This window comes from Falco rusticolus, chromosome 10 (assembly GCF_015220075.1).
Source record: "Falco rusticolus isolate bFalRus1 chromosome 10, bFalRus1.pri, whole genome shotgun sequence".
NCBI classification, from domain to species: Eukaryota; Metazoa; Chordata; class Aves; order Falconiformes; family Falconidae; genus Falco; species Falco rusticolus.
The window spans coordinates 20,716,793-20,744,721 of NC_051196.1; the positions used below are offsets into that span (position 1 = coordinate 20,716,793).

The following is a 27,929-nucleotide window of genomic DNA, read 5'->3' on the forward strand; positions in this document are numbered from 1 at the left end:
CCACTCTGGGGAAGGCGTTGCAGGAGCTGGCGAGGCTTAGGATCCTGTGCAAGATGCTGGGACCAAAGGAGGACTTTGGTGTCATGCCAGGACTGCTGCTGGAGCTCCCAGTGCCTGCAACGGCAGCTGGGGTGCTCTGCCAGCAGCTGCTTCTGCACAGCGACACGGTGCCTCTCCAGGGTCACTCCTGTCCTCGCCAGGCCCGGGAGGTGATGGGCAGAGGAGCAGAGAGTCCCTCAACCCAGCCCAGCAGCCAGAGCCAAGGTCGGAGCCCGCCTCACCCTTGCTTGGGCAGGAGACGGGCTGGGAGCTCGGCCATGATACTCCATCCCAGGCCACAGCGTGTCAGGGCAGCGCAGATCCCGCATGCCCCATGGACATCCCCGGTCTCAGCTCCTCGCCTCGCCACAACGGCCAAGGGTTGCAGCAGCCACTGCCACCAGCCCCTCCTCAGAGCAGAGACTTTAATCAAAAGGTGACTAAAAAGGAGAGGCCCTGATGCACCGGGCTGTGTTGGTATAAAAGGCCAAGGTTGGCAACCTCAGTGCCAGCAGTCCGTGTCCCCTGGTCCCAGTTGGCAGCACGACACAAGTGGGGGGCTGTGGGGGTGTCCTCTCTGCCAGGGTGGGGGGACAGGCCAGCCCGTGCCCCCGTGCCGAGCGCCACAAGAGGGATGAGTCCCTCCCAGGTCAGTCAAGGCTGTTCCCGCCGGCTGGGGGATTCCCGGGGCGGCGCCGGCACGGCCTCACCGCAAGCTGCTGCTGCTGCTGGCCTGGGAGCCGCCCACCCCTGGGTGCTCCGGGCTGTGCCGGTTCTGCAGAGGAAGGACAGACAGGTATCCCGTGAGACCTCCTGCTTGACAGCAGCATCCCTGGGGAATGGCCGCGCGCCGGCTCCAGGCCCTGCGACTGCCAGACGGCCCCTAGGGTGGGCACAGGCTGGGTATCAGGCCGCGGCTCTCCCCACCCACCTTCTTTTTCTTCTTTTCTTTCTTCTTCCTCTTCCGTTCTGGATCCTCCTCTTTCTTCTTCTTTTTCTTCTTGTGATCGGAGTCTGAGGGGGTTTCTGGAGAAACGAGAGGGCTGGATGAGCTGGGCCTCCCCGGGGCTGAAGGGAAGAGGGGACGGCTGCGGCGGTGAAGCGCAGCCCCATACCTGGGGGGACAGGATCCTGGGTGCGGCTCTGCTTGTGCTTGTGCTTGTTCTTTTTCTTGGGTGGCTGGATGTGCATCAGCCGGCACTGTTCAGGCAGCTGGGGAGAGGAGACCAGGGCTGGTCAGGCGGGGCCGGGCACCTCCTGCCCCAGGGGCCGCCCCCCAGCCCTCAGCCCCGGGCTCACCGGGCCAGCGTGGAGGCGGAAGCCCGTCAGCATGGTGCCAGTGAGGGGGGTGAAGGAGCTGCCACAGATGGGGGGCTTCTCGATGAGGGAGCGCAGGCTGCTGTTGTCGTGGGAGCCGGGCAGGTCGATCATGCCGGGCAGGTCGGGGAGGAAGTTGCTGAGCTTCTCCTTCACCTTCTTGCCGCAGAACTTGTTGTAGGCGTGCTCCAGGTTGTAGTGCGTGATCAGGTTGGTGCTGCCCGTCAGCTCCGTGGTGCCTGCGCCCGCCGCGGGGGGGGGAGATGGGGTGGTGCTGCCGCCCAGCCAGGCCGCTCCATCCCACCGTCGGGGACCCCCCCGGCCCCGCCCCGGGACCCTCGCCCCAGCCCCACTCGAGAACTAACAGCTTGCCCCCGCCCCCCCCCCGCGCGCATTGGCCTGTCGCGCTGTCAGTTCACGCCTCCCTGTCCGCCACTCTCTCCTCTCATTGGCCGGCCGCGCGGCCAGTCACCACCGCGCCCCAGCTCCGCCGTGCCGATTGGCCGAGTGCGACGCCCGCCCCCGCCCCGCGGCCCCGCCCCGCACCTGGCAGCTCCCGCAGCAAGTAGAAGGGGCCGGCGGCGGCCTTGCGGGCCGCGTCTTCGCCCGGCGGCGGCGCAGCGGAGGCGGGAGCCGGAGCGGCCCCGGCGCCCGGCGCCTTGGCGGGCCCAAAGCCCAGGGCGGCGGCGGCGGCAGGCGGTGGCTCAGCCCCGCCGAACAGCGCCGAGAAGTTCTCCATCTTCCCGGCGTGCCCCGCGCGGGGCCGCCCCGCCGCGATTGGCCGAGCGCCCCTCAGGCCCCGCCCACTGCCCCCGTTGCTACGGGAGACTCCGCCCCAGCCTTCTGATTGGCCGCTTCTCTCCTCCCCCCTCATTGGCCCGCCGCCGTATGGGGAGCGCCGGGCAGCGCCGCTTGCTATTGGCCGGCGGGGCCGCAGGGCGTTCCGCCTCCCGCAGACGAGCGGGCCAATAGGAGCAGGGCGGCCGTGCGGCAGCTGCTGAGCAGAGGGCAAGATGGCGGTGCTGGCGCCGCTGCTGGCGCTGGTGTACTCGGTGCCGGGGCTGTGCCGCTGGCTGGCGCGGCCCTACTACCCGCTCTCCGCCCTGCTCGCCACCGCCTTCCTGCTCGTCCGCAAGGTCCCGCCGCTCTGCCAAGGGCTACCCTCCCAGCGGGAGGACGGCAACCCCTGCGACTTCGACTGGGTGAGGCGGCCCGGCCTGCCGCTGACCCGGGCCCGCTCTGAGCCCGAGCCCGCCCCCTCCCCGTGCTCCCCCCCCACCATGCCTGCGCCCTCTGTGCCCGCCCCGGTGTTCCCCGGGCGGGCCTGGCTCCCCTCCCACTCGTGCAGCCTGCCGGGCTTGACCTGGCTCTGCCACCCATCCCCGAGCCCCTGTGCCCGGCCGTCTGCTAGGGCTGCAGCCGGCCCAGCTGAGGGAGGGGGAAGCCCAGCAGCCGCTGTCATTGCTCTGCCGATGCTCTCCCACTGCTGAGGGCTCCTCAGGTGCTGGCAAGGGTGGGAGGCCGTGCCTGTTGTGGCAGGGGCAGCCTCCTCCTTGCTGTCTCCCTCTCAAGATCCAGAGGGGAAGGAGCTGCAGGAGGAGGCAGGGAGCTGGCAGAGAGCTGGGGCCAGCAGGGCCTGGCACAGCCACTCATGCCAGTGCCAGGCTGGGCCAGGAGCAGCCTGACTATGGGAGGACAGTAGGGCTGTGGTTGGCACTGGTGGCCGCTCCCAGGCTCTGCTGTGGCTGCAGGGTCCCACGGGTGCCTCCTGCTCACACCATCTCTCCTGTCCCAGCGGGAGGTGGAGATCCTCATGTTCCTCAGCGCCATCGTGATGATGAAGAACCGACGCTCCAGTGAGTTGGGGCCTGTGCTGCGGGGTGGGGCTGCTTAAGGGACCTTCCCTGAGAAGCTGAGTGGATTGGGGTCTGGAGGACCAAATCTGGCCCTCCCTCAAGATCTGCCTTGTCTTCTGGGGGGATCTGGTCCCATCTTCTATCCCTCTTTCCCTTCCACAGTCACTGTGGAGCAGCACATCGGGAACATTTTCATGTTCAGCAAAGTGGCAAATGCCATCCTCTTCTTCCGCCTCGACATCCGTATGGGCCTGCTCTACCTCACGCTCTGCATAGGTGAGATCTGCCAGGGGGAGCCCAGAGCACTGGAGGCAGCAGCAGTGCCTCCTTGGCATGGCTTGGCCTGCCCTCAGCACCAGCCGTCCCTACCTGTCCCCTGTGCCACCTGGCTGGATGAGCCAGAGCTCCCTCTTGCTGTGGGGTTGACCTTTGGCCTTTGTTGCTGGAGGGGGCTGCAGGTGTGAGGAGCTTCCGTGGGCTCGGGCTTGGGGGCAGCAGTGGGTGAGGCAGGGCTCAAGGAAGTCTGCCTGCCCCAGGGCTCACTCTGCCGTGGTTCCCCTGGGCTGCTCTGGGAAAGGAGGAGCTTCATCCCAAACCCATCCTGGGCCTTCCAGGCACTGGGGGGTGGGGGGGCTCAGGGCCGCTGTTGTTGCAGTGTTCCTGATGACGTGCAAGCCCCCCCTCTACATGGGCCCCGAGTACATCAAGTATTTCAGCGACAAGACTATAGATGTGAGTATCTCCTGAGGGGGGTGCTGGCGGGCTGTGCTTGTGTCCCCTGCTAAGCCCCACACCCCTGCTGCAGGAGGAGCTGGAGCGGGACAAGCGGGTGACCTGGATCGTCGAGTTCTTTGCCAACTGGTCCAGCGAGTGCCAGTCCTTCGCCCCCATCTTTGCTGACCTCTCTCTCAAGTGAGTGGCGCCTGCCGGGGGCCCTGGTGAGTCGTGGGGCCAGGGCTTGCACCCAGCCCTGCAGTCACCTGTGGCACTGGCAGCCATGTCCCTCCATCCGCCCCAGGTACAACTGCTCGGGGTTGCACTTCGGGAAGGTGGATGTCGGCCGGTACACGGACGTCAGCACCAGGTCTGGTGGGAAGACAGCCTGGGCGGTGGGGTCCGTGCTGGGGCAGAGTCCATGGGAGCCCCCAGCCCCCTGCTGCAGCTGCCAGAGGGTCACCATCAGCCTCTCCCCCTCCCACCGCAGGTACAAGGTCAGCACCTCACCCCTCACAAAGCAGCTGCCCACCCTCATCCTCTTCCAGGGTGGGACAGAGACCATGCGCCGGCCACAGATCGACAAGAAGGGTCGGGCTGTCTCCTGGACCTTCTCTGAGGTGGGTGGGATGTTTCAGCCCGCTGCCCACCCCCCACCCCAGGGCAGGATGGGGATTGGCAGCCAGCCTGTGACCTGGGAAGGGTAGGGGCTGCGGGGGTCCCCGGGGGTGCCAACACTGTCTCTGGGCCGCAGGAAAACGTGATCCGGGAGTTCAACCTCAACGAGCTTTACCAGAAAGCCAAGAAGCAGTCGAAGCCGCGGGAGGAGGGGCCCGAGGAGCCCTTTGTTCAACAGGCGGCTGCCAGGCACCCCGACGGGGAGACCAAGAAGGACAAGTAGAAGCTGCCCTGTGTCCATCACCCATCGTCGCGTCACCGTCACCCCGGTGGCACCGGCCCCGCAGGGCTTGCCCGCCCGCTCGGCCCTGCCTGCGGCCTGCTCCGTGGGGCGTGTCCTGGCCCTGTCCCGGGAGAGCGGGGAAGCCCCGCTGGGCAGGACCCCGGTGCAGGCGGGGACGGGCACTAGCACAGACCCCGCCTTCGGTTAACGCTCATCCTCATCGCTGACAATAAACGCTCCGTGTCCGTGTCCGTGTCCGTGGAGGGGCCGGGGCTGAGCGCTGGGGGCGGGGCTTCGGGCGGCGCGCGGCTGGGCTGTGCGCGCTGGTTGGCTGCCGCGCCTGCGCCGGCAGCACGGCGGGAAGGGGCACGCGGGCGGAACCACTGCCCCTGCCGGGGAGGGGGAGGCGGAGGTAACAGCGGGCCGGCCCGGCCCTTCGCCGTTGCTCCGGGAAGGGTCAGATGGTCCCGCGGAGGCGGGCGGGGGGAGGATGGGGGTGCCTTCCCGGTTCCCGCGGGCTCCGGGTGCCGTTCAGCGGTGATAGCCTCCTGCCGCCCCCCGCCTCCCCCCTCCTGCGGCTCACCTTAGGGCACAGCCCGGCGCAGCGCCCCAGTCCGGCACGCGGCGCGGCAGGTAGGAGGCGCGGGTTCGGTTCCTCCCCTCCCCCCCCTCACGGCGGGGTTTCTGGGGACACCGCATCACCCTACGTGGCGGGACCCCGGTGGGCGCCCCCCTTTCACCCCCCCTCAGTGGGTGCCCCGGTCTCGTTCCCCCTGCGGAGCCTCGTCACTGCTTCCCCCCCGCGCCCCGCAGCGGGCGCCCCGCAGCGCGGCCCCGGGCTCTCCGCAGGATGGCTTCCCGCGGCAGGAAGCGCGGGGCCCGGCAGCCGCCGGCCGAGGCACTGGAGCAGGCTGCAGCCCCGCAGAAGCGGCTGCGCGCCCAGGACGAGGGCAGCCCGGGGGTCACGGGCCCCCGCGTCGTCATCGAGCACTGGTGAGCCAGGCGGGGTGCCCTCGCGGGGTGCCGACCCACCCCCGGGGTGCGGAGCCCCTTCCCCAGGTGCTGACCCCCCTGCCCTGTGCTCCCCCCAGCAAGAGCTGACGGGTGTTCGGGCGCACGGCGGCGGCGGTGAGTGAGGCCCTGCGCGGGGCCGTAGCCCACCTCCCCGTGGACATCAACCCCCGGCAGCCGCGCAGGAACAGCTTCGAGGTGTCCCTGGTGAAGGAGGATGGCAGCAGTGAGTGCCAGGGCCGGGGGTGGGGGGGCGGAGGGACCCCTGGCACCCCTGACCTGTCCCCCCTTGCCCTCCCCAGCCGTGGAGCTGTGGAGTGGCATCAAGAAGGGGCCGCCGCGCAAGCTGAAGTTCCCCCAGCCGGAGGCCGTGGTGGAAGCCCTGAAGAGCAGCTTGGCATAGAGGTGGCAGCCAGGTGCGTGGGGACAGGAGAGGGACAGGATGGGATGGGGGACAGAGGCGGGATGGGGACAAAGATGAGATGGGATGGAGACAGGCATGGGATGGGAACAGGGACGGGACATGATGGGGACAGGGGCAGGATGGGACTGCGATGGGATGGGATGGAGACGGGGATGGGACAGGGAGAAGAGTGGGACAGGATGGGGACAAGGATGGGATGAGAACAGGAACCACGCACCACCACCCTCCCCACAGCCAAGCCGGCACTGGCACCTGCGGTGTGAGCATCTATGAAGAGGCGAGATGAAGTGGGGCACACCCGAAAGCCCCAGTCCCGTCTCCGATGCTGCAGCTCTGCCGCAAGCAGCCACTGCCGGAGCCCCTGCATCCCCCTGCGTCCCCCCCAAATTCCCCAATAAAGCTTGGCAGCCCACAGCGAAGCTCCACCAGTGCTAACACTTTATTTCAACGCCATGTAGCCCGGGGCTGCTGCAGCCTCTGGGCCTGGGGTGAGGGCAGCTCTGCCACATTGCCCTGAGGGCAGGCAGCAGCACCAGCCCCCCCCTAGGTGAGGACATCCACCTCCTCATCTGACTCGGATGAGGGACAGGGCCAGACACAGACAGTGCTGGGGGGCAGGCATGGCTCCACTGTCCCTACATCCACCTCCTCCTCATCGGAGTCCCCCAGGGGGTCCCCCAGAGGCACCGCTTGCCTGCAGCCCTGCTGGGGTGGGGGAGGCACCTGGCCCTGCTTCCTCCAGGCCCGCCGTGGGGGAGAGTGCCCACCTGCTTGCCCCAGTGCACCTGCGTGCAGGGGTGGCTGCGGTTCCGTCAGCCCCTTGTCACTCACTGCCACCGTGCTGGGCACGGTGGGGGGCTGCCTCTCCTGCACCACCTCCCAGCACCCCCAGCTCTCCACCTTTCGCAGTTTCATCCGCCCCACGGAGCTGGGCTGCACGGTCCCCTGAGTGCGTGGCCCCTCACACGGGGGGACGGCATTGACCCTGGGCTCAGCCCTGTGACCCACTGTCACGGGGGAGACATGCTGGGGGGCACGCAGGCAGGAGCGATTGAGCTGCCGCTGGGGTCCCAGCCTGACCAGGCGTCCCTCCCGGAGCTCCAGGGACTCGAGCTCAGTGACACGAAGGTGGCGGGCAGCTGCCAGCACCTCCTGCACCTCCTCCTGTGTGGCCTCCAGCTCAGCGGTGTAGAGGAAGTGCACCAGCTTGCGCAGTGCCCCGATCTTCAGCCCCCCCAGCTCCAGCACCACCCTGCAACCCTGGGGGGGCAGCTTCTGGCCCAGCTGCTCCATGAAGAAGGGGCTGCAGACGGAGAGGACGCAGCAGTGGGCCACCACTGCCTCGCCTGCAAAGCCAACAGTGCAGTGGCCGTCACCACCCCAAAGCCCTGGCTGCCCTTCCTGGAGGTTGCGGCTCCTGGCCCCCCAGTTCCCTGAGCCATGCTGCCTGCTCACCTTCAGCCTGCAGGACTGCATCGCAGAAAACATCCCCTCGCTGCTGCTGCTGGTGGAGCTGCTGGAAGGCTTTGCGGAGCAGGCGGGTGCTGCGGTAGAGCAGCCTCGGGGTGGCTGATGGAGAGCCCATGGGCACCCTGTGGGGACAGCGCAGAGCTGGGGACCCGGGACCAGCACTCACCATCCCCGTAGTGGACTGGCCAGAATGGTTTGGGACCAGGATGTAGTGGGGCCTGCAGAGGAGCATGGGCGGAGGCATGTTTTGCAGCGCCCGTGCAGCTGTGCAACAGTCAGCACTGCTGCACCATCACCCTGCAATGCCTGCACACAGCACCGGGCAGCCTGTGCACCCATGCAGTGCCCGTGTGGCACCCCACGGGCCCGGGCACCGGCCACGTGTAGCCACCGGACCGGGAAACCCCCGGGGTTCCGCTGGTCCGCCAGGGGGCGCCACCCGCGGCGCTCCGCCGGGGGGAACCCGGTGGGCGGGGGTTTGGGCCCTCGCCCCCCTTCCCCCCGCTGTGGGCGGGCAGCCCCGGGCCCGCCGCGAACCTGCCGCCGAGGAGGGTCTGCCGAGGAGGGTCGGCCACTCGTGGTCCCCTGCCGCGCAGCACGTGCGTGCCTCGCGCCCAACGTCTGGCGTGGCCTCGCCGCTCGCCCCGCCCAGCGGCAGCCTCCATTGGCCCACCCGGCAGCCAATCGCGCCCCGCCAGCCAATGGGGCTAGCGGCAGGAAGGGCGTGAGGGCGGGACCGGGCGGGGAGGGGCGGTGTGCCGCTATGGCAGGGCCGGCATCGCGGGGCTGCGGCCTGCACGCCCGGGAGCCTAGCAGAGCCCTCCCCCCCCCCCCCCCCGCCGCACTCCTGCTGTGACCCTGGCCATCCCCCTTAGCCCTCCTCTGTGCCGGCCGGAAGCCTGGCAGAGAAGGCTCATGGCCTACTGCAACATGGCGTTCAGCTCAGGCCTTTGCTGCAGGCAGCCCCTGGGCTTTGGAGCATGTGAGGTGGCAGGCCACAGGCCCGACACCGACCCACAGGCCCGACACCATGCTGTGGGCACAACACCGTGCCACAGGCTGCCCCACGCCCTCCCGCCACCACCCTGCAGGGCAGGGGCATGGGCATCAGCCTGGCCCGTCCAGCCTTCACCCTTGCTCTGCAGGCCCACAGGCAAGGCTGCCAGGCCACAACGCGAGGTGGGAGCGCCATGCTGCTCATGGTCGCTGGCGCTGTGGCACTGAAGCATGCAGGATAAGTGACTGGGGAGCGTGCTGTCTGCAAAGCAGCTCTTCTGGCAATGCGGTGCTGGGGTTGGTCAGCTCAGAGCCCTGCGCCGGGCCTTGTTTCAGGTTTTCAAAATCTACTGTGGCCCTGTGTGTGAGAAATGGTGTTTTCGCGGCTCGCTGACGCCTTTTGGGAGGAGTGGGGCATACACACAGCAGGCTTCTGAAGGGGAAGATTGATAGTGGGTGCTTGGGAAGCTGTCCTTCATGCAAACGATGCTGCCTACTTAGTTTGAAAGTATTTTGTCATTTTATAAAGCATCCATTGTAAAAACATCTGCGTCAGTCACTTCACACACACGAACAACAATTATAATAGTCCCAGCCTGATTGCCTGGAGATACTAGCTGTTCTTAAAAACAACCAAAGTGGGTGGAAATTTCAGGCGCTGCAGAAGAATAGGAGTCTAGATGACGCTGTAGATTTTAACCTATAAAGTTTTCAAATGCGGTATCATCCCCTGATACTTTCCATGGCTTTGCAGATAGATCTGACATGTGAGGGTGTTTTTTTTCTTTTCTCCGTTTTTGCTGCATGCAAAATGGATGCAAACCAAGAAAGAAAGTGCCTGATGATGGGTCTGGGCCAGTGGCTGCTGAGGTTAGTGGCAGTCTTTCCATTGACCTCGGGTGGTTTGGAGCCTGGCCCTAAATACCAAGGGATACAGCAAAACAAGTAATTTTGTATCAAAGTGCTATCATATGCTCATAAAAATAGAAGAAAAATAGAGATGTTTCCTCCCTCACCCCTCACAATCTTTTGGAATTACAGTGATCCGAGCTGTCAGTTGGAAAGCTTAAATTCACCGGGAGCAGATGGATCCAGATGCTGACTGAGGGGTCTGCCTGCCGATTCCAGAACCCAGCTACCTCTGCGTCATGTTTTTAAATCCAACCCCAGCCTGGTGATCCACCTGCGGGTCTATGTCAGCCCCTGCACCCTTGGTCCCGTCCCTGGAAAATTCCCCATGGGAAGCACTTTCAGCTTCAGAGAAGACCTCTGCAACCCTACAGAAGAGACATAACTGGCCCTGGGACATGGTGGGCTGTCTTGACTTCCACTCTACTGAGTAATATTTTCTGTCGTGCCCCAGCCACGCTGAGACAGCAGAGTAAGGAGAAGGGGAGTTTATTGAGCAGGGATCAAAAGCAAAGCTGAGAAGAAACCCCCTTCCTCTCCAGCCAAGGCTGTGGTGCAAGCAGATGCTCTGACAGGGAGCCTGCAGGTGGAGGGACATCAGCAGTGGAAATCACCTTCCAGCCTGGTCAGCCAGGTGGGCCAGAGATGTCAAAGGAAAGACACAGAGGCAGAGTGAAGTGAAATTACAAAATCCCAAGGTGCTGATTCAGAGGACTTACCCTCGCAATCAGCAGATGAGAGGCAATGTCCCAACTACTGGAAAGCCTGAATCTTTGGTGCTGGCTCGGGGACAGAACCCACTCCCATCCCCTGTGCCTCTGCAGCCCTGCTGCAAAGGGAAACAGAACACCTGCCCTCACTTTTCTTCACCAGAAGCACCAGTCATCAAGAGGGGAGAAATGCCTGGCGTCTCCTCTCCTCCCTTTCATGTGGCTTGAGAAATCCCCTCCCAGGCTAGGAGCAGAGGCCAAGGCGTTCACCCGGTCACCTTGCTCAAGCTGTGGAGGAAAGAGCTGCATTTGCTTGTCCACCCCAGGGAGGAGACCAAGGCAGAACTGGGCTCTTCCCTCCCTTTTGTGTCCCTCTTCCCACTCCTGAGGTCATCCCAGAGGCTGGGCTGATAAAAGGGCAAGCAACCCAATGTCTCTCCCTGTCCTGGGACATGCTCAGGGTGACCGGCGGCTCTTCTATCTGGAGGAGGAACAGAGAGCTGGTTGCTGCAGCCACCTCCTTGGGTGAAGGGGGAGCACACACCCTGCACCCCTGGTGGAGAGCACAGGGGGTTTGGAGGCCCCATGGGCTCTTGAGCTGATAGATGACAGGAGGGACAAAGTCCCTCAGCTCTGGAGGCATTAGTTAGGCTCACGCTGTGCAAAACAGCTCCCACGTGTGCTCCTGTGCAAGGCCAGAGTCCACCCTTGCCATGTGAGCTTCCCTGGCCTACAGAAAGTGTTTTTTAGGTGGAATGTGGCACAGATACTCCTCTGCTAATGGGATGCCGATGCCTTGCAGAGCCTGGAACAGTCACCCCATGGACAGCCTGGTGTGTCCTGTGACAGTGAGTGGGACCGGAGCCCCAGTGGCGGCTGTGGGAAAGGGTGTCAGCCACATTTCCTGGGACTAGGACAGAGCACGCAGTGGGCACAGGGTGGTGGAAAAGCCTGCAGGCCTGCCGGTGGGATGGACTGCCTGTGAGTCAGGCTCAGTCTGTCTGGAGGGCACACTGCCCTAGCAGGGCCATGGAACTGCTTTCGGGCAGCGACACACCACCCTGGGCCCCGCGCAGACAACAGGCCCCTTGCTTTCAGGCTGTTTTAGTATTTCACAGCGGCAACAGTGCTAATCCCTGTCACGCAAAGCCCACTTCTCCGCTGCACCCCCGGCAGCTGCGTGTGCTGCCTCTCCCTCCTCGCCAATAGTCTTGTCTGCCCCTAAAATTCACTGAGATTTGATCTGGCAATACCAGCAAACACCCCCACTGTAGATGCACAAAAGAGGCCTTTTATGAATGTAACTTTTACTAGTACCCAAAGCCAAACAATCTATGCTGGAAAAAGCACTGATAGCTTTTTGTTCCGTTGACCCCTCTCGTTAAAGACTGGTGACCATATTTGCTGCCAGAATCTGCTGGCTGAAAAGAATGTGACAGTAGCTCTCGCTGCCACCCCAGCAAAACATGTAGGACCGTGAACCCTTCTGTCCACCTTCTGGTGTTCAGAAGCTGGTTACCTGAGGCACAGCCCCTGCATTACTGAGGTGGGGACTCTGGCACCTGTCCTTGGTGGGCTGCTGGGCACAGCCCTCAGTGACTCAGTGGATCAGGTATGTCAAGCCAGGTTTATCTCCTGGTGGGATTCACTGGGGAGGAGAAGGGAAGGTAGCTTAGCCTGGAGGTAGCCTAAATGTGCGCTGGTTATCCAGGCTCTCTCTGAAGAGGGAAGAGAGGCCTCCCCACAGGACAAGTCATGTCTTCCCAAGGCTGCAAAACAGCAGATTCTTAGCTGGTTTCTTTAGGAGAATGGAAATTCCCGCCTTGGGTCTCACTGACAGCCATGACTGTTTTCCAGTGAGGTCCCCTTTTGCTTTTGTTGCTACACTGCAGCAAAGGAGCCGCCTCTGTTGCCCTGTTCTTGGGAGGTAGCTCACACTTTGCTGCAGCTGTCACAGAAGGGGAAGGATGAAGGCAGGGGTCCATGGCTGGGAAAAGAGCTAGAGGTGGAGAGGAAGACGAGGTTGTAAGTAGTGGTAGATCACGGCAGGGCTGGGAGGGAAGGAGATTTCTCTGCACACTTCAGTCATTTATTTTTTTAATTTATTTTGTTGTAAGTAATGTAAAAAAATGTAAAAAAAATTTATTAATTTCTGTGCACGCTTCAGTAATTTTTTTTTATTTATTTTGTTGTAAATAATGTAAAAAAATGTAACAAAATATATTATTAATTAAAAATTAAAACATTTGCACATTTGAGCAAAAGGTGTAATAGGAATTTGACAGTTCAGGAGTGCGATGGCATGCAGCGAGGTCAGACGTCAAAGGCTAACAGTGGGCCGGTGTGCAGGGTAGGCACGGGAGAGCTGGGCACAGCAGGCAGTGGGCAGGAGGCAGATGTCTCGCTTTCCTCTGACTCAATGCCATGGCGAGCATGTGGAGCTGCCAGACGCTGCTCTGGGAAGGTGTCGGTGTGGACTGTGGACTTGCTTTTTTGCGTGGCATCTTCGCATTAGGGCTGAAAAGCTCTGGCAGCCCCAGCTTCCCCCCACCCTTTTAACACTGGCGTCCGACAGATGAGTCGGTTCACCCCCCTGGTGCCACGCTTCCCCTTGTGCAGGGGGAAGACAACAACCTGTTGGGATTCCCAGAGGAAAGGGGCTGCGGAAGTGCCTCGTTATCCTGATTTAGAACAATGCAGGCCATCTCTCTGAACCGCCTGCGCTGGACCTGGCGACAGCAGCCTCCCCTTCCTCCTGTCCTCCACTGCCGAGCAGTACTGATCTCTCTTGTAAACAAGTCGTGTTGCTCTGTTCCGGTGGTAGCTGCGTTTTCTGAGCGTCTCATCTGGATAAGGCACCAGCAGCGCTGTAGGATGACAGGGGACATGCAAGATGTTATTACATGTAATTACTGTAAAGGAGGGCAAATTTTCCCATGCTAGTAACACATCCCTCCTTCCCAGGAAGAAGTGGGGCAGACTCCTCTGCCGCAGTAGTTATATTCAAACAAGAGCATGATCTGCTGCTGGGTGAGCCGAAGCCAGAGGATCAGGGTTCAGCCTGCCTTCAAAAGTAAGCCTGCATTACTGGGTGTTCCGGGGCACGGCTGAATCAGGAGTTGGAGCTGACATTGCACTGATAGACCCTGTCCAGCTCCATCCTGCAGCCCTGGGGACAAGAGGCACTCGCTCAGCTTCAAAGAGACCCGACTCCACCTCCAGCTCGGAGCCAGCAGAGGAGTGTTCTCAACAGTGTGTTTAATCTTTGAAGAAACTGAAGACTTTAAAGGTTGTTAAATTTCTGGGCTGGTCGAAATAGCAACAACGTGGCCACACGCCAGGCACAGCAGAAGGCTGCCCTGTGCTTTTTGCACCGGTGGCCACTTACCTGTTGCCAGTGTTCAGTGTCAAGAGCAGCCACCTGCTGGGCACTGTCCCCTGCCACGCATTGGGGCGTCCTGCCTGCATCTCCTACACTTTTAGGCACGAGTGAAGCCTTAGCATGGCTTGCATGCCCTGCTCTTGGCCACCCACCTTCCCTGGGGTGGGGCAGGGAGGCCAGATAATTCAGGTGGTAATAGGGGAGGGTGAGGAGAGTCACCGGGGGCCATGCTTGGAATCCACTTGTGGGCTGAAATTATTTGCCAGCTGATGTGGAACAGACCCATCTGGTGATTCCCACATGCCAGCGCCACAGATTTCGTGCTGCTTTCAACCAAGAGCAGTGGGTTTGTGTGAGCACGCTGGGCCCACGTGTGTGCCCCACCGACAGCCTGTTGTCCAAACAACTTGGGCAGTTGTGGACGTGTCGTGGCAGCCGGTGCTGGGTTGGAGGAGCAAGGTGTCTGTGGTGCTTTTTCCCTGGGGGAGAGCTGTCCCTTCGGAGGTGTCAGAGATCCTGGGACTGGCAGGTGAGGACTTCTCTTCCCAGAATGAACCGCGAGAGCACCTCTTCTCCCTCCTTGTCCCCAGGATGCGGGGGACGCGTCCACCTTCCTTCTTGTGTGGGTGAAGAGGAAGGGAGGGCAGCTGAGGAGTATTTGAGATCCAGGAGCTGCTCTCACTCGACCACAGGGCTGGGAGGGGTCCCAGCATTCTGGGTGACAACCAGGATGGAGGGACACAGGGAGAAGGTCCCAGTTCCCTGCTGTGGGATGGAGGGGAGGGGTAAAGGCCAGCTCTCTCTGCTCTTCACAGCCAGCGGGCTGGGCGATCTATTTTACAAATCAAACATCAGGGAGAGTTTGGGGGTCTCCCTAAACACGCCCTTCACATGCACTGAATCCCATTTCTCCTCATTGTACCTTTTTGTGCCACCCTTAGCAAACACCACCCCAGCTAGGGGATTACCTTCTCCAAACATTCGCAGGCTGCAGTGGCCTGTCCCCCCTCCTCCTGACCTCACTGAGCAACCCACCCATATTTACCCCTAGAATCACCCATCCCCACCCAAAACCTTATTCAGCTCTTTTCCTCTCATCGTTATCTTACTAACAGCTTGGTAGTCAGGAGGCCAGCAGGATTGTCCCCAGCGCCTGGATCCCACCAGCCAGGGCCAGAGATTCGCCTTCAGGAGACCTGGATCAGCACTTCTGCCGGGTGAGCAGCAGGGAGGGTGGGAAGGGGCAGGCTCTGCACCACTTCCTCGCCCCCCCGGGGAAGGGGGAATGCTCCACCACCGGGGTGCAGGTGCAAGCGCGCACGCAGCACCTGCCACCTGCCTGCCCGAGCTCAGCTCTGACCCTGTGGCCGTGGAGTGGCAGCGGCAGGCCTGGGGACGTGGTGCTGCTTCCTCGCAGGGTGCTTGCTGCTCACTCTGCAGTTATGTTTCCCTGGTGGGATTAGTTGCGATTGCAAAACTTCACTTTTAGATTTCCTGCCCCCCCCCCCGCCCCCTCCCAGGTCCCCTCCTGCTATTTCTGCGTGCCAGCAGGAGTGGCAGCACCGTTCATTTAGTGCTGTGGAAGTCGGACGGAGCAGAGATCACTTTGCCCGGCTGCCTTGCTGTTTCTGTCCACTGTGACAGGCACCGTTAATGCAGCCCCCTGCACCCTCCCCGCCGCAGCAATCCGTCTCATCGGTGCTGTCATGCGCTCACACGAGGCCCCCCGGCGCCTGCAGCCCTTTGGCTGTCCATGTGGCCTTGGCCACAGGACAGGCCTCCCACCAGAATCAGTCATGCTCCCCTCAGTGGGGTCTTCAGGCCCCCCTGCCCCCGCTAGACTGACTGACAGCGTATTTCTCCCTGGCCCCGGGCTGTTGTCACCCCACCCAGCAGTTGCCGGTGCAGGAGCCCAGGGACATACCGCAGGACAGACCTCACCTGGACAAGCTCCTGGGTTCAAGGGCCCAGCTGGGGGGCTCGGGTGCTCCCCCGGGGCGAGCGTTGGCAGGGCTGCACCCAGCACCGGCCCTCGGGAGCCAGAGGGACGAGGTGACCCCCGGGGTGGGCCCGCAGCCCCCCCCGCAGAGTCCTGCTGCTGGACAAATGCCACCCCGGATGAAGTCCCATGTCTCCCCCTGGCTCTGGCAGGACAGCCCGGGGAGGGGGCTCTGCTCTGGCGGGGCTGGGCTGGTCACCAGAGCCCCTCACCCCCCGACCCCAGTGGCAGACCCCGAGCCTGGGGAGCAGCTCAGCCCGCCGATGGGATTCCCCGGGGCAGCCTCCCTGGATGGTGGATCCCACCGGAGGGCAGAACCCCTGCCTGGGGACCGTGTCCCCTGGGGCAGCGCCCAGGGTGATGGCTGCCCCAGGACAGACCCCACGGGGCACAGACCCACACCCGGGGCAGACCCCCAGGCCGCCCCCCTGCGGCGGCCGCCATGGCCAGTCCGTGCGGCCCCGCGCTCCGCCCACGGCTGGCGCGGGGGGCGCTGACGACAGGGGGCGGAGCCGCCCGCCCCTCCGGAAGCAACTTCCATTTTAGGTGCGGGAGCGGCGCGGGGCGCACCGGCGCGGCCAGGCCCGACCTCGCTCCGCTGCGCCCGCCCCGGCCCGCGCCGCCGGACCCCCACCCCTCGCCCGGCGCCGCGCCTCTCGCCTCGCCGAAGCGGCGGGTCCCCGAGGAGCGGGCCGGCGGCCCGTGCTGCCACCGTGGGGAGGGACCGCCCACCCTCCCCCCCCCCCCCCCGCCCGCCGAGGAGCCCGGCCACGGTGAGTCTCGCTCTCGGCGGCGCCGCCGCCGCCTGCCGGGGGAGGCCGGTGCGGGCTGGCGCCTGCCGGGCGCCCCACGCCCTCGCGGCGGGATGGGGGGGCGGGGCGGCCGGCGCCCTCCCCGCGGCCCTCTCGGCGGGGTCGGCGCCCGGCCGCTGCTCCGCTGCCGGGGCCGGTCGGCGCCGGGGCCCCGGAGGCCGGCGGCTGCCGCCCGGGGCGGGGTGCCAGGCGGGGCTGCGCCCCGCGGGACCGGCCGGGGCGCTGGCGGGGCCCGGCCCGCCGGGAGCCCGCGGGCAGCGACACAAAGGCGGCTGGGCCGGGCGGCCGCCCCGCTCCGCTCCCCGCCCGGTGCCGGCTCGCCGCCCCCGCCGCTCTCCCATCCCGGAACAAAGGCAGCCCGTGTGCCAGCTTCCCACGGCCGGCACCGGCGGGGCCCCTCCGCCTCCCTTTGTGCGGGCGGCTGGCTCTCGGCCCCACCGCGGGGTCCTCGCCGGGGCTCCGGCCCTGTCCCGGGTTCCCTGCCGCCCGGCCGCGGGCGGGCCCGGCCCCCGGTGCGCCCTTGTCCGCGCCTTTGTTCTGGCGGGGCCGGTGTGCCCAGGGCGGGCGAAGCGTGCGGGTGGGGCAGGCGGCCGCCCGCCGCAGGGCGCGGTAACGGGGCAGCCGCCGGGCAGGGCCGTCCGGCGGAGCGGCGGATCAGCGGGAGCCCTCGGAGAAGGGGCTTGGCTTGGAGCAAAAGCTGCGGTGGCCCTCGGTCCTGAGGGCTGGTGGCATCTGCGGGGGGCGCGGCAGGGACACCTCCGCTGTGCCCCTGGGCCTTAGGGCGGGAGCCCGCACAACAAAGCTTCCTCCGATTGTCGGGGCGGGGGGCAACGGCTCGGTGCCCGGGCGCTTCCCGGGGATCGGGTGAGGCCGGGGGTACCGGCGCGCCGTCTGGACCTGCGGTCGGGCCGAAGGCTGAGCGGGGGCTGGGCCGCAGGGCTGTGGCACCCAGGCTTGCGGGGGCTTCTGCCTGGCCCCTGCTCAGCCGGAGGCGAGCACCTAAGGTGCGTGTGGAGCCTCGTGGTGGTGTCCAGCTACAGCTTCCTGCGGTTCCACCTGACGTCCCCCTGTGCTGTGCGGATGCTTTTGGACTTGGCTGCCCAGTTCTTGGTGTGGAGTTAGGACAGGCTTGTCCTCGGCTTTGTAGGGAGCAGGGAAAGCTCAGCACCTCCAGGACCCGGTTGTGTTGGGAATCCCGTAGTCAATGATCCTGTATTTGAAACTTTCATTCCTGTGCCTTGCTCTTTCTTCTCTGAGAAGGTCTCCTGGATGTGGTGAGGTGTGGGTGGGTGGGTGGCTGGCTGGTGACTCATAGACTCTTGTCTCCAGTGCCCGCAGTGTGCACTCTTGTGCGTGCAGCGCCTGCCGGGGCCCTTGCTGGAGGAGCAGGGCAGCGTCCCCCAGGCCTGCAGGAAGCCATGGGCTGGGAAGAGCATGAGCAGAGGAATTGTTAGTCTTCCCCATGTTTACCTTGCCTGCTCCCAGTGCTTTTCTTGAGGCAGGTTCTCTTACCTGTCAGTGTTTACTTGTGCACTCTAAAGAGAAAAAAAAGGCAGTTTCTAAAAAAAACTATTCTCCTTCCACTTGATTGAACTTGGCTGGGACTCTGTTGCATGCAAACGACTGTCCTTTGTTATGTGCAGCATTTGCTGGAATCTTTCATGGAGCTTTCCTGGAAGGGGTGGGAGGATGAAAGCTTGCTTAGTGGCGCGCGCTGGGCTTGCCTGGGCTGCTGCGGAGGGGTGAGCTTCCTCCCTTCCGACTTGGAGGTCAGGCCCCAATCTTTGTGGTTGAGGAGCCCTTGAAGCCATCCCTCCCCTAAAGACGGGCTAGGAGTCAGATGAATGGTTCAGCCCAGACCATGCAGCCAGCGTGTCTGTCCCTGGGTTGCCTCTCATCTTTTTCCTTCTGCAGCCTCTGGCATGAAGATAAGACCTTGGTCCATTGTGTCTGTGCTGGGGGTGTCTTTAGGACACCCAGAAAATAATAGCATAGCTTGGACCATGCCTGGGAGGCTGTTGGCTTCTCAAAATAGCTTACCAGCGTGTCTGACTTCAGGGGAGAGTGCTGGTTAAGTCTTGGTTTCTTTTCCTAACAACCCCTTGTAACTGCCTGTCATTTACTGCTGGCAAGGATGGAGCCCTCTTCCAAGACTGTGGTGGTACTGTCTCCAGGGAAGTACAGAGCTGTCTTCCTGGCTCTAAAAACCCAGGTCTCTGCAGCATGGCGTTTTTTCCCCTGTCCCTGCCCTGCTGGCTGTGAGAAGCAGAACTGTGGGGCTGGTTTGGGTCCATAAAAGGCAACAGGTGTTGCTGGGATGTGGTGACGAAACCCAAACCTGTTGGGTGATTCAAGCAGCTCCTCTGTGTGTGACACAGGGCTTGGCTAGTGGAGGAGGTTGTCCTCTGGCACAGAGTGCAGGAATGCGACTTGGCATGCAGCTGTTGGAAAGGAGCTGGATTTACGGGCTCTTGACCAAAGTCCTCGAGGTCCCAAAGGTGGCCACAGCCTTCTCTTTGCTTCTTACCATGTGAGGAGGCTGTTTGGGGGGACACACACACACACACACACAGAGAGAAGCTGTTTCTTAGAGCCAGGTCTTGTACTGGAAAGTCCCAGCAGCAGGCCGATGAGTCTGTCCGGCTCCTGCCTGTCTTGTGCTTGTTGCTAATCAGCCTTCCTTGCCACCCAGGAAGGCTGCTGGCGCTGTTCTGCCTGCTGCTGCCGCTGGCTCAGCACAGGCGTGCCTGTCCCTGTGCTTGCCCTGTGCAGGGACTGCTGCGCATGGGGGCTGGCCTGTGGATTAATTTGTCCCGTTGGGTTGCCATGTGAGAGCCCACTGAGGGGGCTTCGAGGTGGCAGCGAGTGCTGTGTGGTGGTCCTGCAGTACTGCTCCCAGTCCCTGCCTGCCTGTGGAGGAAGTAAGAGTTTTCCCCACGAGGGATATTGCTTACTCGTTGGGAGCAGAGGGCCGAGATGAGGTAACTGTGGGGTGTGGGGGCAATCTGGTGACTAAGGAGCACAAGCTGCCAGGTGTGGCTCTGGGACAGGTGAACCCATAACCAGGGCGCCTCACCTTTGCTTCCATCTGCTTTGCCCAGTTCAGAGCAGGTATAGGTCAGAGGTTGGCAGTGGGGATGACCGGTGTGCGTGGGCCTTGGGCCAAGGTGGGAACTGAGCAGTCTCTGCTGCCCTGCAGGCAGCTTCCATGCCAGCTTCCCCCACCTGCAGGGGGATGAGCTTCCCTGCAAGGAAGCAGTGACAGAGGAGTAGCGGATGTCCAGGAGCTTTCCCTGTGTCCTTAACCTTGTGCTGAAGGTCCACAGTGACTTTGCACTGCAGAGCTCTTACCCACTGCCAAAATGCTTGTGCCAGTGTGGGTCTGGTGGCCTGATCCAGGCTGAGCACATCACCTGCGTGTTTAGTTTTAACAGCTCGTTGCCCAGATGTTTGTGCCAATGGGAGAGCAGGATTTATTCTGTGAAACCACCCACCACCCCCCCGGCCTTTTGTCGTGCTGGGAGGTGGGGGTGGTTTTGAGGCTGCTGGGGTGTCAGTCGGCATGCAGGCATCCCAGCTGGCTGCAGTGCTTAACAGAACAGTCTTGATGGGCTGCTTGTCCAGGCCAGGAGTGACTGGCTTTCCAGCACAAGCAGGGAAGGGTCTGGGCAAGTCAGGGTGGTGGGGCTGAGCCCTGGGTACAGCTCTCCTATAGCTTGGCTGGGGTGGCGTGCAGTCATGGGAGTGTGGCTCCAGCACTGGTATGAGGGCATCTCCTTCCAGCCTGGTCCTGGGTGCTCTGGCTCTGGTGGTAACTGTGTGCTGGGCTAACGTGCGTGAGGGCAGGAGCTGTGTCTCCATCCCAGCCCTGCCTTCTGCTTCTCTGGGCGTTGGCCCCAGTTACAGCAAACGCTGCTCAAAGTTCACCAGCTTCCTGCTGCTGGCCCCTCGTGGGCGCGGGGAACCTGGAAGCAGTGTGAGCAGTAGCAGCAGGGGCAGGTTCCTTGAGAGCCGGCAGCGCGGAGGAGGGCAGCCTGTGTCATGCCAGGAGTGGAAGGTGGCTGAGATGTTGTGGAGGAGTAGGCAGCAAGAGGAGTTGCTCTCCGCTCTTGCCTTGCGAGGCTTTTGCAACTGCAGAAGCATCTCCTGGGTGGGAGAGTGGTCACCTGGGATGAGTGGCCCAGTGTAGGAGCTGGATGTCTGCTGAGCAGATGAATACAGAGAAGAGATTCCCACTCTGGCCAGGAGGAGGAAAGCATCTTGCTGTCCTCAACTGATGCATTTCCCTCTTGCTGTTGTCTCGTGTGGTGCTTGGGCTGGTCTTTTCTGAGAAGAGCTCCTAAATCTCTCTGCCGCTTCCTCACTGGTGCTCCCAGCTCCTCTCCTGGCCCGGTCGGAAAGGGAAGATGTGGTGCTGGGCTGCTTGCATGTGTGGGTAGCTGCGATGGGTGGCAGGGAGTGTGTCAAACTGCAAAGACTAGTTTTTCCGACCTGGAAGGGTGGGTCACCGATTGTGTTTGCATGCTGCTGGCAGGCCCCTTGCCCAGTGGAGTAACACATTCTTGCAAGCGTGTTGCTGCATGCAGCACTGCTTGCCGTGCCTGGCTCCGGCTGCAGGCAGGCTAACTTGCTCGGGGCGGGGGGGGGGGGGGGGGGGGGGGAGAGAGATGTCATCCTGCCCCGTGCTAACCGGGGTCTGATGGGGTAGGAGGGGGGCAGCCTGGAGGTGCTGCGGGGGGGGGGGGGGGGGGGGGGCGGGGGAGTTCTCTGTGATGTGGGGAGGCCACCTGCTCCAGGCTGGCTCTGTAGCCCTCCTTCCTTTCTGCTTTTACCTGCAGGAGGGAGCTCCCCAGGGCCCTGCAGCTCCCCTCCAGAGCACACTGGGGCAGCAAATGGAGAAACCTGCTCTCCCTTGATCTCTGCCCAGTGTCTCCAGCAGCTGGCTTGGGTGGAAAACCCCTTCCCTTCTCTGTTCTCCTTCCCTCCATAGCAAGAGGAGCTGCCCTGGGCAAGGCAGATGGGTAGGCCCTGGGGAGTACAGCTGTGGCAGCAGTCATGCTATGTGAGGGGGAGGCGGTGTCTTCTGGTTTGCCTCCCCAGGGATGTCCCCATCCTGCCTCTGGGAGCCTCGGGAACAGCACAAGGTGTCAGTGGTCCTGTTTGTGCCTGTTGGCCAGTGGGGTTGTGCAGATGAGGTGTGTGAGGGGAGGCTGGAGAGCAGCAGTACATGCTGACTTGCAGTCTTGGTGAGCAAATGTTGTGCTGGAGTCCTGTTAGTGCCTTCTCAGCTCTGCAAATAACAAGCCCATCCCTAGGGCATGGTGGGCACAGCCATGTCCTCCTGGGGTTGGAACCACAGCCTCTTGCACCCTCTGCCTGTAGGATACACCCAGCCCTGGGCGGGAATGAATACCACCATGGGCGAGGAGCCCTTGCATGTGTTACCCAGAGGCAGGACACTTCCAGCAAGCTGGCTGGGCATCTGGTCTCCTGGGGGGGACCATGTCAACCTCCTGGCTGGGGCTGGTGGTGCCTGTGCCTGGTGTTCCCAGCCTGGTTCCAGGGTGTGTGCATGTGGGCTGGGGACAGTGGGGAGCGGCCCTTGGCAGGACGCTGTGTTTAGACCCTTACAGGAAAGGGAAGTCACGATGTCACCTCCTGTCTGACCAGGAAATGCAGGTTTCCTTCCCTTTGGCTCATGCAGGAGCCTGGGAGGCTGCTTCTCAGCAAGTGGGTTGAGGGAGCAGTAGCCTGATGTGGCATCAGCAAACAGCTTGTGCAGGGGGCTGGGGGGAGGATGGAGTCCTGCTGTCCCTCAGAGCAGGCGGTCTGTTGTCTTGTTTGTCCCTTGCTGCTGTGTATGTGTGCTGGCTCGTGCCAGCCAGTGTGCTAAAGGGTTGCTGAGCACTGGGGGGGACTTGCTGTTACCCTGCTGCAGCCCACTGGGGGGGGGGGGGGGCGGGGCGCAGCATCCCCCTTCCCTGTCCCTGGCCTGATGCTTCTCCGGTGGCTTTCCTTCACCCATTTGTTACCCCTCTTGGCAGAGCCCTTGAAGTTGTGTTCCAGTGCAGATGCACACATGCCATTAGAGAGCAGGGAACCTGATGAGGTCATGTCGAATGGAACTGGGGTTTTCAGCCTCGTGCTGTGACTCAGCCTGCCGGCCACCCTACCTGCTCGGGGAGTCTGGGCTGGATGAGGGGAGGGCAAGGGGGTCCAGCTTCTCCTGGTGGCTCCCTTGGGCCACCCCTACAAGGGCGGCTTGGCCTAATCTGGGCAATTCCCTCCTTGCCGCTCCCACACGGTGAACACGACTTCACCACCTGCCTGTTTGCTCAGCCTGGGGAGGGGAGAGGTGTGCGGCTTGCCTGGCAGACAGGGTGCCCTTCCCTCTGGGCTTGCCGGCGGGGGGGGGGGGGGGGGGGGGGGGGGGGGGGCAGGGGGGGTAGCTGGGCTACTGTCCTCCGTATTCCTGATCATGCTTTGCTTCCTTGTTGACTTCAGACACTGCTAGCGGGGAAGGTGGATAATGGTGGCCAGGCTCCTGGGCTGGGCGCTCTCTGGGTGAGCCCAGTAGTGCAGCTCCCCTGCTGCTGCTGGAGCAATTCCTGCTGTGCTCCAGCCCTCTGTGCCTTTGCACACTGGTGGGAGCAGAGCAATTGGAGCTGCCCTGAGGCTGGACCACAGGGTCCAGCCTGGCCACAGGTGTCGGGAGAGGAAATGATCTCAAGTGGCTTCCCTGGGAAGAGGCGTGCGGGGCTGTGGTGAGGGATCTGTGCCAGGTAGGGGGGTCCAGATCTGTGTGTCCGGGTGCTGGGCTGGCATCAAGTCGTCCTGTCGCTCTGCCGGCAGGGACTGTTCAGGCTGGTAGCTAGCTGTGGCTGTGTGTGCCTGTGGCCAGATGGAGGGAGGCTTCCCTTAATTCTGTGGGGAATGCTGGCCATTGGGCTGTGGCCGCTCTGCTTGGGGGTAGCCAGCAGCAGATGTGAGCCCTTGAGGAGCTAAATCCAGCTCTGGGACCGGGTGCCGGAGCAGCTTCACCCCACCTGCCATGCCCTCGTACCTCTGCTGGGGCTCTGAGGGAGGCAGCTCCTGTGGTGCTGCAGCCTCGGGTTTCACTGAGGGGACTTTGCTCCCTGGGCTCTGCTAGGCAGCCCTTATCGCTGCTGTTTGTTTTTGCAGTGGGAGAGAGGCAGCTGAATGGGAAAGCTCAGTGTGGCGTTGGGTGGGGGGAGAGGCGGGTGAAGGGCAGGGAGCCAGCGTAGCTGGAGCCTGGGGTCAGCGCTGACCTTCAGCACGACGCCGAGGTTCCCGCTGAGCCCTGTGGGCTCGGGGACATCTTGCATCCCCCACCAAGGTGGCAGCCGTTCCTCAGGCGCAGCAAGGAGCTGGGAAGCTGCCCTGTGACGCTGCTGGCTTGTGTGTGGCTCCTCGGGCTGGGGCGGTGGGGCTGCCCCCTTTCCCCCCATGGGGCCCAGGAGCTGCCTGGGTGCAGCAGGAGCCTGCTGGCTGCCAGAGCATGGCCTGTCCCGGGAATGCTCTGGCCCCGTTCCCAGAATCCGGCGCTGGGTGTTTGTTTGCTGCTGCGCCCCTGAGGTCTGGTGCTACTGTGACAGGAAGCGGGAACGCCGGGGGAGGGAGGCCGGCCGGCCGGCTGGGATGTGCCTGTGAAATCCCTTTGTCCCTGCCGAGCCTCAGCTGCAAATTCCCACAGAGAAGAGAGAGCTGCCTTTGTGCTGCTGAAGGGCTCCCGACATGTGAATCCTCTGGGGCTGGGGGTGCGAACTGTGGGGCTAGTGCCTGTGTGGGGTGGGGGGAGTGGCAGGGACCCCTGTCTTGCTGCTGTCCCCAGGGTGAGGGACCCATGCGGGGGGGAGTGGGGCTGTTGGGCTGTCCTCGGGCAGCGGGATGTTGCTGGCAAGAAGGCTCTGGCCCCGTGGCCATGCCACTCGGGGATTGCGGGTGGACAGTGTTTCTGCTTGGAGCCCAGTGGCTTGGCTGCCTTCCTGCTGGGAGGGATGCTTGTCCTCTCCTGAAAGCACCGAGGGAAGCTCAGTCTCCCTTCCACTTGCTGTTGTGCTGGCCGCTCCCTCTGGCTGGTGTGGCAGCTGGCACTTGCCCAGCTGGTACCAACGTTGGCAGCTCTCCCGGCCCAGCCAGGAGGGAAGGGGCTCCTCCAGTGCTGCGTCCCGGCTTGTGCCCGGGAGAGGGGTGTGTGGCTGGCCTCCCTCGCCTGCCCAGCAGGACAGCTGCCCCGCAGCCGGATTGCTGGCATTCCAGCAGAAGAAGCCTCTCTCTCTGGCTGGCCCCACGCTGCTGCCTCTCTCCATCCTGCTGGGGTGGTGAGTGGGACCCTCCTGGTGACCTCAGCTGGGCTGGGGGCACATCCCTTCCCCAGGGCATCGCCCACCCGTGATTTTGCAACCCTCAGCTGTGTCCAGACCTGTCTTTTGGACCAGACTGGTATCGTGTGTTCTTGGCCCCCCTGCCCTTGCTGGGGCGGGTGAGGGGACGCGTAGGCCTGCTTCCTCCCCTCCAGCCGGGCGCGGCACCACCCTGCCCCTTATCTCTCCCTCCTTATCGTCTTCGCTGGCTGCTGGCCTGCTCCCGTTTGAGGAGCGGTGCTGTGTCCCTGCCTGCATCTCCGCAGGTAACTCCCTGCTCCGGAGGGAGCCTTTCCCAACGGAGCTACGCAGCCTTTGTCCCCCGTGCTGGGGGCGGCAGATGAGGTAGACCAGGTGGTGATCCTGCTGCCGGTCCAACCAGTTGGGCGACAGGCGGAGGTGAGCGGCTGCCTTCCCGCTGCCCGAGGCAGCTGCTCCCGGCGGTTGGCCCGCCCAGCCCTGGCCAGGGACCGGGTGGCTTGGGCACGGCTCCCCCCGAGCGAGGTGGGGCTGTGCCGGGGCACGTCGGCACCCGAGGCGGTGTCTGACCTGCCCGCGGGAGCAGCCCTGCGCTGCCCAGGGAGGGCCAGCCGCCTGCCAGCCTGGCTAAAGTCCGTTGTGCCTGTGCTCTGTCACCTGCCTCCAGGGACAGCCCTTCGGGCTGGGGCCGGGCGGGCAGCTGGCCCCTCGGCAGGCGATGGGAGAGCCCCTCTCCCGCAGCGGGTCGGGTCTGCCAGGGCTCAGGGTGGAGCGGGCCAGGGAGCGTGAGCACAGCGTGGCAGCCTGGGTGCATCTGCCTGGGCAGGCGGGTCCCTCCCTGGGGCACCGGTTGGCAGGGGGGGCTGGCAGTGCTAGGTATGGGCATGGGCGGGAGACAGCTGCTGCCCACTGCCCGCTGTTCTGCTTCTCCTGCCGCCCGAGGGCTGGTGTGCTCTCCTGAGCTGAACGCGGACATGTTGGGGATGAGCTTGGGCCCATGGGTGCCCTGCCCAGTGCTCTGCTGGCTCATGCCACCTTGGCTAGTGTTGGTGCTTGCCACCTCAGGCAGGCTGAGGTCGAAGGACCAATGCATGAGCCTGGATGCTGTACTTGGGGGTTGGAAAGGTGCCAAAGATGCCAGCTCATTTATTTTTTAGCTAATTGAGACTGAACAGAAGCCTGTGGTGAATTAGCAGGGCTGTGAACCTGTGCAGAGCCGGCAAGTGTAATGCACGGCAAGTGCTCAGACAATTGCAGGCTTGAATTATTGATGGGGCTTCTGTTTTTAAGTGCATCGTGATAGGCAGCTGGAACCAGGAGAATTTGTTGTTTCCTCTCTCTCTGGAGGGCGGTGTGTGTGTGTCTAGGGCTGAGAGCTGTTGATGTTCCCTTTCTAAGGGCAGGGGCAGCCAGCTGGCTTCTCCTGAGTTCCTCAAATTGATAGGGCAAGGCAAATCATTTGAGCAGTGTTGCCATTTTTTCTCCAGTCAGCGCTGGGGACTGTGGCGGAGCAGGAGCAAGTTCCTTAGGTGGGACATCCCTTGTCAGCCTGGTGGGTGGCTCTGGCCTGAGAGCCCGGAGCTCCCAGTGTCCACACAGGGGCTCAGCCAGCCCAGGCCCTCTCTGGCTCTGGTTGCAGCTGGTGCCGAGCCAAAGGACTGCTTTGCTCGTGCCTCACAGCAGTGGGGGGGCTGTGAGGGGTGCCAGGCAGTGGTGACAAACCCAGCCGCTTGCTTAACAGGTGCCCAGGGGACACAAACAAGCAGTAAAGCTATGGGGAGGGCTGGGACTCTGCAGTCGAAACTGATGTGGCTCTGTCCACCTGTCCCCGGTGCCAGAGGGCTGTCGGGAGTGGGTGCCTGGTGTGTCTCTTAGGGAGCTGGGGCAGGGCTGATGTGGTGGAGGTAGTTTCTGGCTTTGTAGGTGCTTGGGTTGAACTTTCTCAGCATGTAGGATTTTTGGTAGAGCAGCCTTAGCTCCAGGGATTCCAGGACTGTTGTGTGACAGCTCTCTGGGGACTCAGGGTGCTGAGCAGGGCTGGGGCAGGTCCTTGGAAAGACTCAACCAGAGGGCTGTGTCCTGGAGATCTCCGATGCTGCCGCAGGTGCTGCCTGTCAAGCCTCCTGCCTGTGTCTTGTCTTGTCCGTTCTCCCTGGCCTGTGGTGCACAATTCTCCATCTGCCAGCTCAGTCTGGGCCCTGGGGCTAATTCTGTGGCTCGCAGGGGAGCCTTCAAGGCTTGAACTCCATCCTCTGGCAGAGGAGGGTGCAGGTGAACTCTGTGTGGATGTGGCTGTGGTTTGGCCCTGGAAATAATTTTTCTGGGCAGAGGATTTGTTCTGGGTGGAGGCAGTCTGTTGCCCCACCACCACCAAGAAGCAGGAGCAAGGGGGTTTGGAAAAATGGGCTGTGTCCAAGCTGTCCCCAGTGAAAGAGCTCTGGAGGACTTGGTCAGGGTTTAGGGTGTCTTTCTGGCTGCTACAAAGCCTTTAGCTGAACTTAGATGATTGTGGTGGGTACCTGCGGTGGGAAGCTCTGTGCATGGAAGTCAGCTCCTGGCTGCCTCCCTGCCAGCAAGGGGGCTCTTCTCTGAAGGTGCAGGGTGTTGGACATCTCTCTGGTGGACCTGCTCTGGCTTCAGGACCTCTGGGCACAACCCAGGGTTGTGCTGGTGCCAGGAAGCTGGGAGATAAGGCCAGAGGGATTTGGTTGTAAAGTTTTCTGGGTAGCTGTGTTGGTCCCTGGGGGTTCCCTCTTACTGATAGCCATGGGGGAAGTTGCTGTGGTCCTTCTGCCCTGGGGCAGAAGCTGCTCCAGGGTGTGTTTTGTCTTTAGGCTTTTTGTTTTGCCCTGAACCAAGCCAGCCAAAATATTTTTGGCTTGCCGGGGTTTTTAAGTAACGGGTGTGTCAGCAAGTGCCTCGCTCATGATGAAAAGGCTTTCATGCAGCTGTCCTCAAAGACAGTCAGGGTCTGGCTTTGGAAAAATGCTCTGTAGCTGTATCTTCAGAGGCTGGGGAGGAGGAGG

General features: G+C 62.9%; 5 protein-coding genes across 11 annotated transcripts in view; 3 read left to right on the top strand and 2 right to left on the bottom strand.

Annotated features, from left to right (window-relative positions):
• Nucleotides 1-447: 447 nt before the first annotated feature.
• Nucleotides 448-2,130, bottom strand: MED19 (mediator complex subunit 19). Its single transcript, XM_037402441.1, has 5 exons — nt 1,903-2,130; nt 1,339-1,595; nt 1,155-1,251; nt 971-1,065; nt 448-814 (listed from the first exon to the last, which is right to left on the bottom strand). Exons 1-5 carry the CDS (start codon nt 2,093-2,095, stop codon nt 746-748), a joined length of 711 nt encoding a protein of 236 aa, XP_037258338.1. The 5' UTR covers nt 2,096-2,130; the 3' UTR covers nt 448-745.
• Nucleotides 2,131-2,328: 198 nt separating this feature from the next.
• On the top strand, nt 2,329-5,078 carry TMX2 (thioredoxin related transmembrane protein 2). Of its 2 annotated transcripts, XM_037403204.1 has the most exons (8): nt 2,332-2,558; nt 3,152-3,212; nt 3,375-3,488; nt 3,868-3,944; nt 4,018-4,124; nt 4,231-4,296; nt 4,417-4,546; nt 4,681-5,078. In XM_037403204.1, the coding sequence occupies exons 1-8, from the start codon at nt 2,370-2,372 to the stop codon at nt 4,825-4,827; spliced, it is 891 nt and encodes a 296-aa protein (XP_037259101.1). In that variant the 5' UTR covers nt 2,332-2,369; the 3' UTR covers nt 4,828-5,078. The 2 variants fall into 2 exon arrangements, with proteins under 2 accessions (XP_037259100.1, XP_037259101.1); XM_037403203.1 differs by having other exon boundaries at nt 2,329-2,558; nt 4,231-4,546.
• A 139-nt stretch (nt 5,079-5,217) lies between these two features.
• On the top strand, nt 5,218-6,681 carry SELENOH (selenoprotein H). 3 transcript variants are annotated; one of them, XM_037403312.1, is made up of 5 exons: nt 5,218-5,460; nt 5,641-5,820; nt 5,919-6,064; nt 6,141-6,254; nt 6,497-6,681. In XM_037403312.1, the coding sequence occupies exons 2-4, from the start codon at nt 5,678-5,680 to the stop codon at nt 6,239-6,241; spliced, it is 390 nt and encodes a 129-aa protein (XP_037259209.1). In that variant the 5' UTR covers nt 5,218-5,460; nt 5,641-5,677; the 3' UTR covers nt 6,242-6,254; nt 6,497-6,681. The 3 variants fall into 3 exon arrangements, with proteins under 3 accessions (XP_037259209.1, XP_037259210.1, XP_037259208.1); XM_037403313.1 differs by having other exon boundaries at nt 5,677-5,820; XM_037403311.1 differs by having other exon boundaries at nt 5,218-5,820.
• Nucleotides 6,682-6,728: 47 nt separating this feature from the next.
• Nucleotides 6,729-8,366, bottom strand: BTBD18 (BTB domain containing 18). 2 transcript variants are annotated; one of them, XM_037403309.1, is made up of 3 exons: nt 8,270-8,366; nt 7,718-7,854; nt 6,730-7,608 (listed from the first exon to the last, which is right to left on the bottom strand). In XM_037403309.1, exons 2-3 carry the CDS (start codon nt 7,845-7,847, stop codon nt 6,806-6,808), a joined length of 933 nt encoding a protein of 310 aa, XP_037259206.1. In that variant the 5' UTR covers nt 7,848-7,854; nt 8,270-8,366; the 3' UTR covers nt 6,730-6,805. The 2 variants fall into 2 exon arrangements, with proteins under 2 accessions (XP_037259205.1, XP_037259206.1); XM_037403308.1 differs by lacking the exon at nt 8,270-8,366 and having other exon boundaries at nt 6,729-7,608; nt 7,718-8,189.
• Nucleotides 8,367-14,846: 6,480 nt separating this feature from the next.
• The window catches only part of CTNND1 (catenin delta 1), a 32,527-nt gene continuing 19,444 nt past the window's right edge, over nt 14,847-27,929 (top strand). The window contains exon 1 of one of the 3 annotated variants that reach the window (XM_037402189.1): nt 14,847-14,946. The gene's annotated coding sequence lies outside the window, so the exon portion shown is untranslated. Of the gene's footprint in view, nt 14,947-16,301; nt 16,502-27,929 lie in introns of those variants that run through there. The other 2 variants (XM_037402195.1, XM_037402188.1) reach the window with 2 other exon arrangements.

Coding starts and splice junctions, on each gene's coding strand:
- MED19 (XM_037402441.1), bottom strand. CDS start 2,095: ATGGAGAACTTCTCGGCGCTGTTCGGCGGGGCTGAGCCACCGCCTGCC. Junction 1,596..1,902: donor CTTGCTGCGGGAGCTGCCAG/GTGCGGGGCGGG, acceptor CGGCGGGCGCAG/GCACCACGGAGCTGACGGGC. Junction 1,066..1,154: donor CCAGGATCCTGTCCCCCCAG/GTATGGGGCTGC, acceptor TCGTTTCTCCAG/AAACCCCCTCAGACTCCGAT.
- TMX2 (XM_037403203.1), top strand. CDS start 2,370: ATGGCGGTGCTGGCGCCGCTGCTGGCGCTGGTGTACTCGGTGCCGGGG. Junction 3,213..3,374: donor GATGAAGAACCGACGCTCCA/GTGAGTTGGGGC, acceptor TCCCTTCCACAG/TCACTGTGGAGCAGCACATC. Junction 4,547..4,680: donor TCTCCTGGACCTTCTCTGAG/GTGGGTGGGATG, acceptor TCTGGGCCGCAG/GAAAACGTGATCCGGGAGTT.
- BTBD18 (XM_037403308.1), bottom strand. CDS start 7,976: ATGCCTCCGCCCATGCTCCTCTGCAGGCCCCACTACATCCTGGTCCCA. Junction 7,609..7,717: donor TGCAGTCCTGCAGGCTGAAG/GTGAGCAGGCAG, acceptor TTGGCTTTGCAG/GCGAGGCAGTGGTGGCCCAC.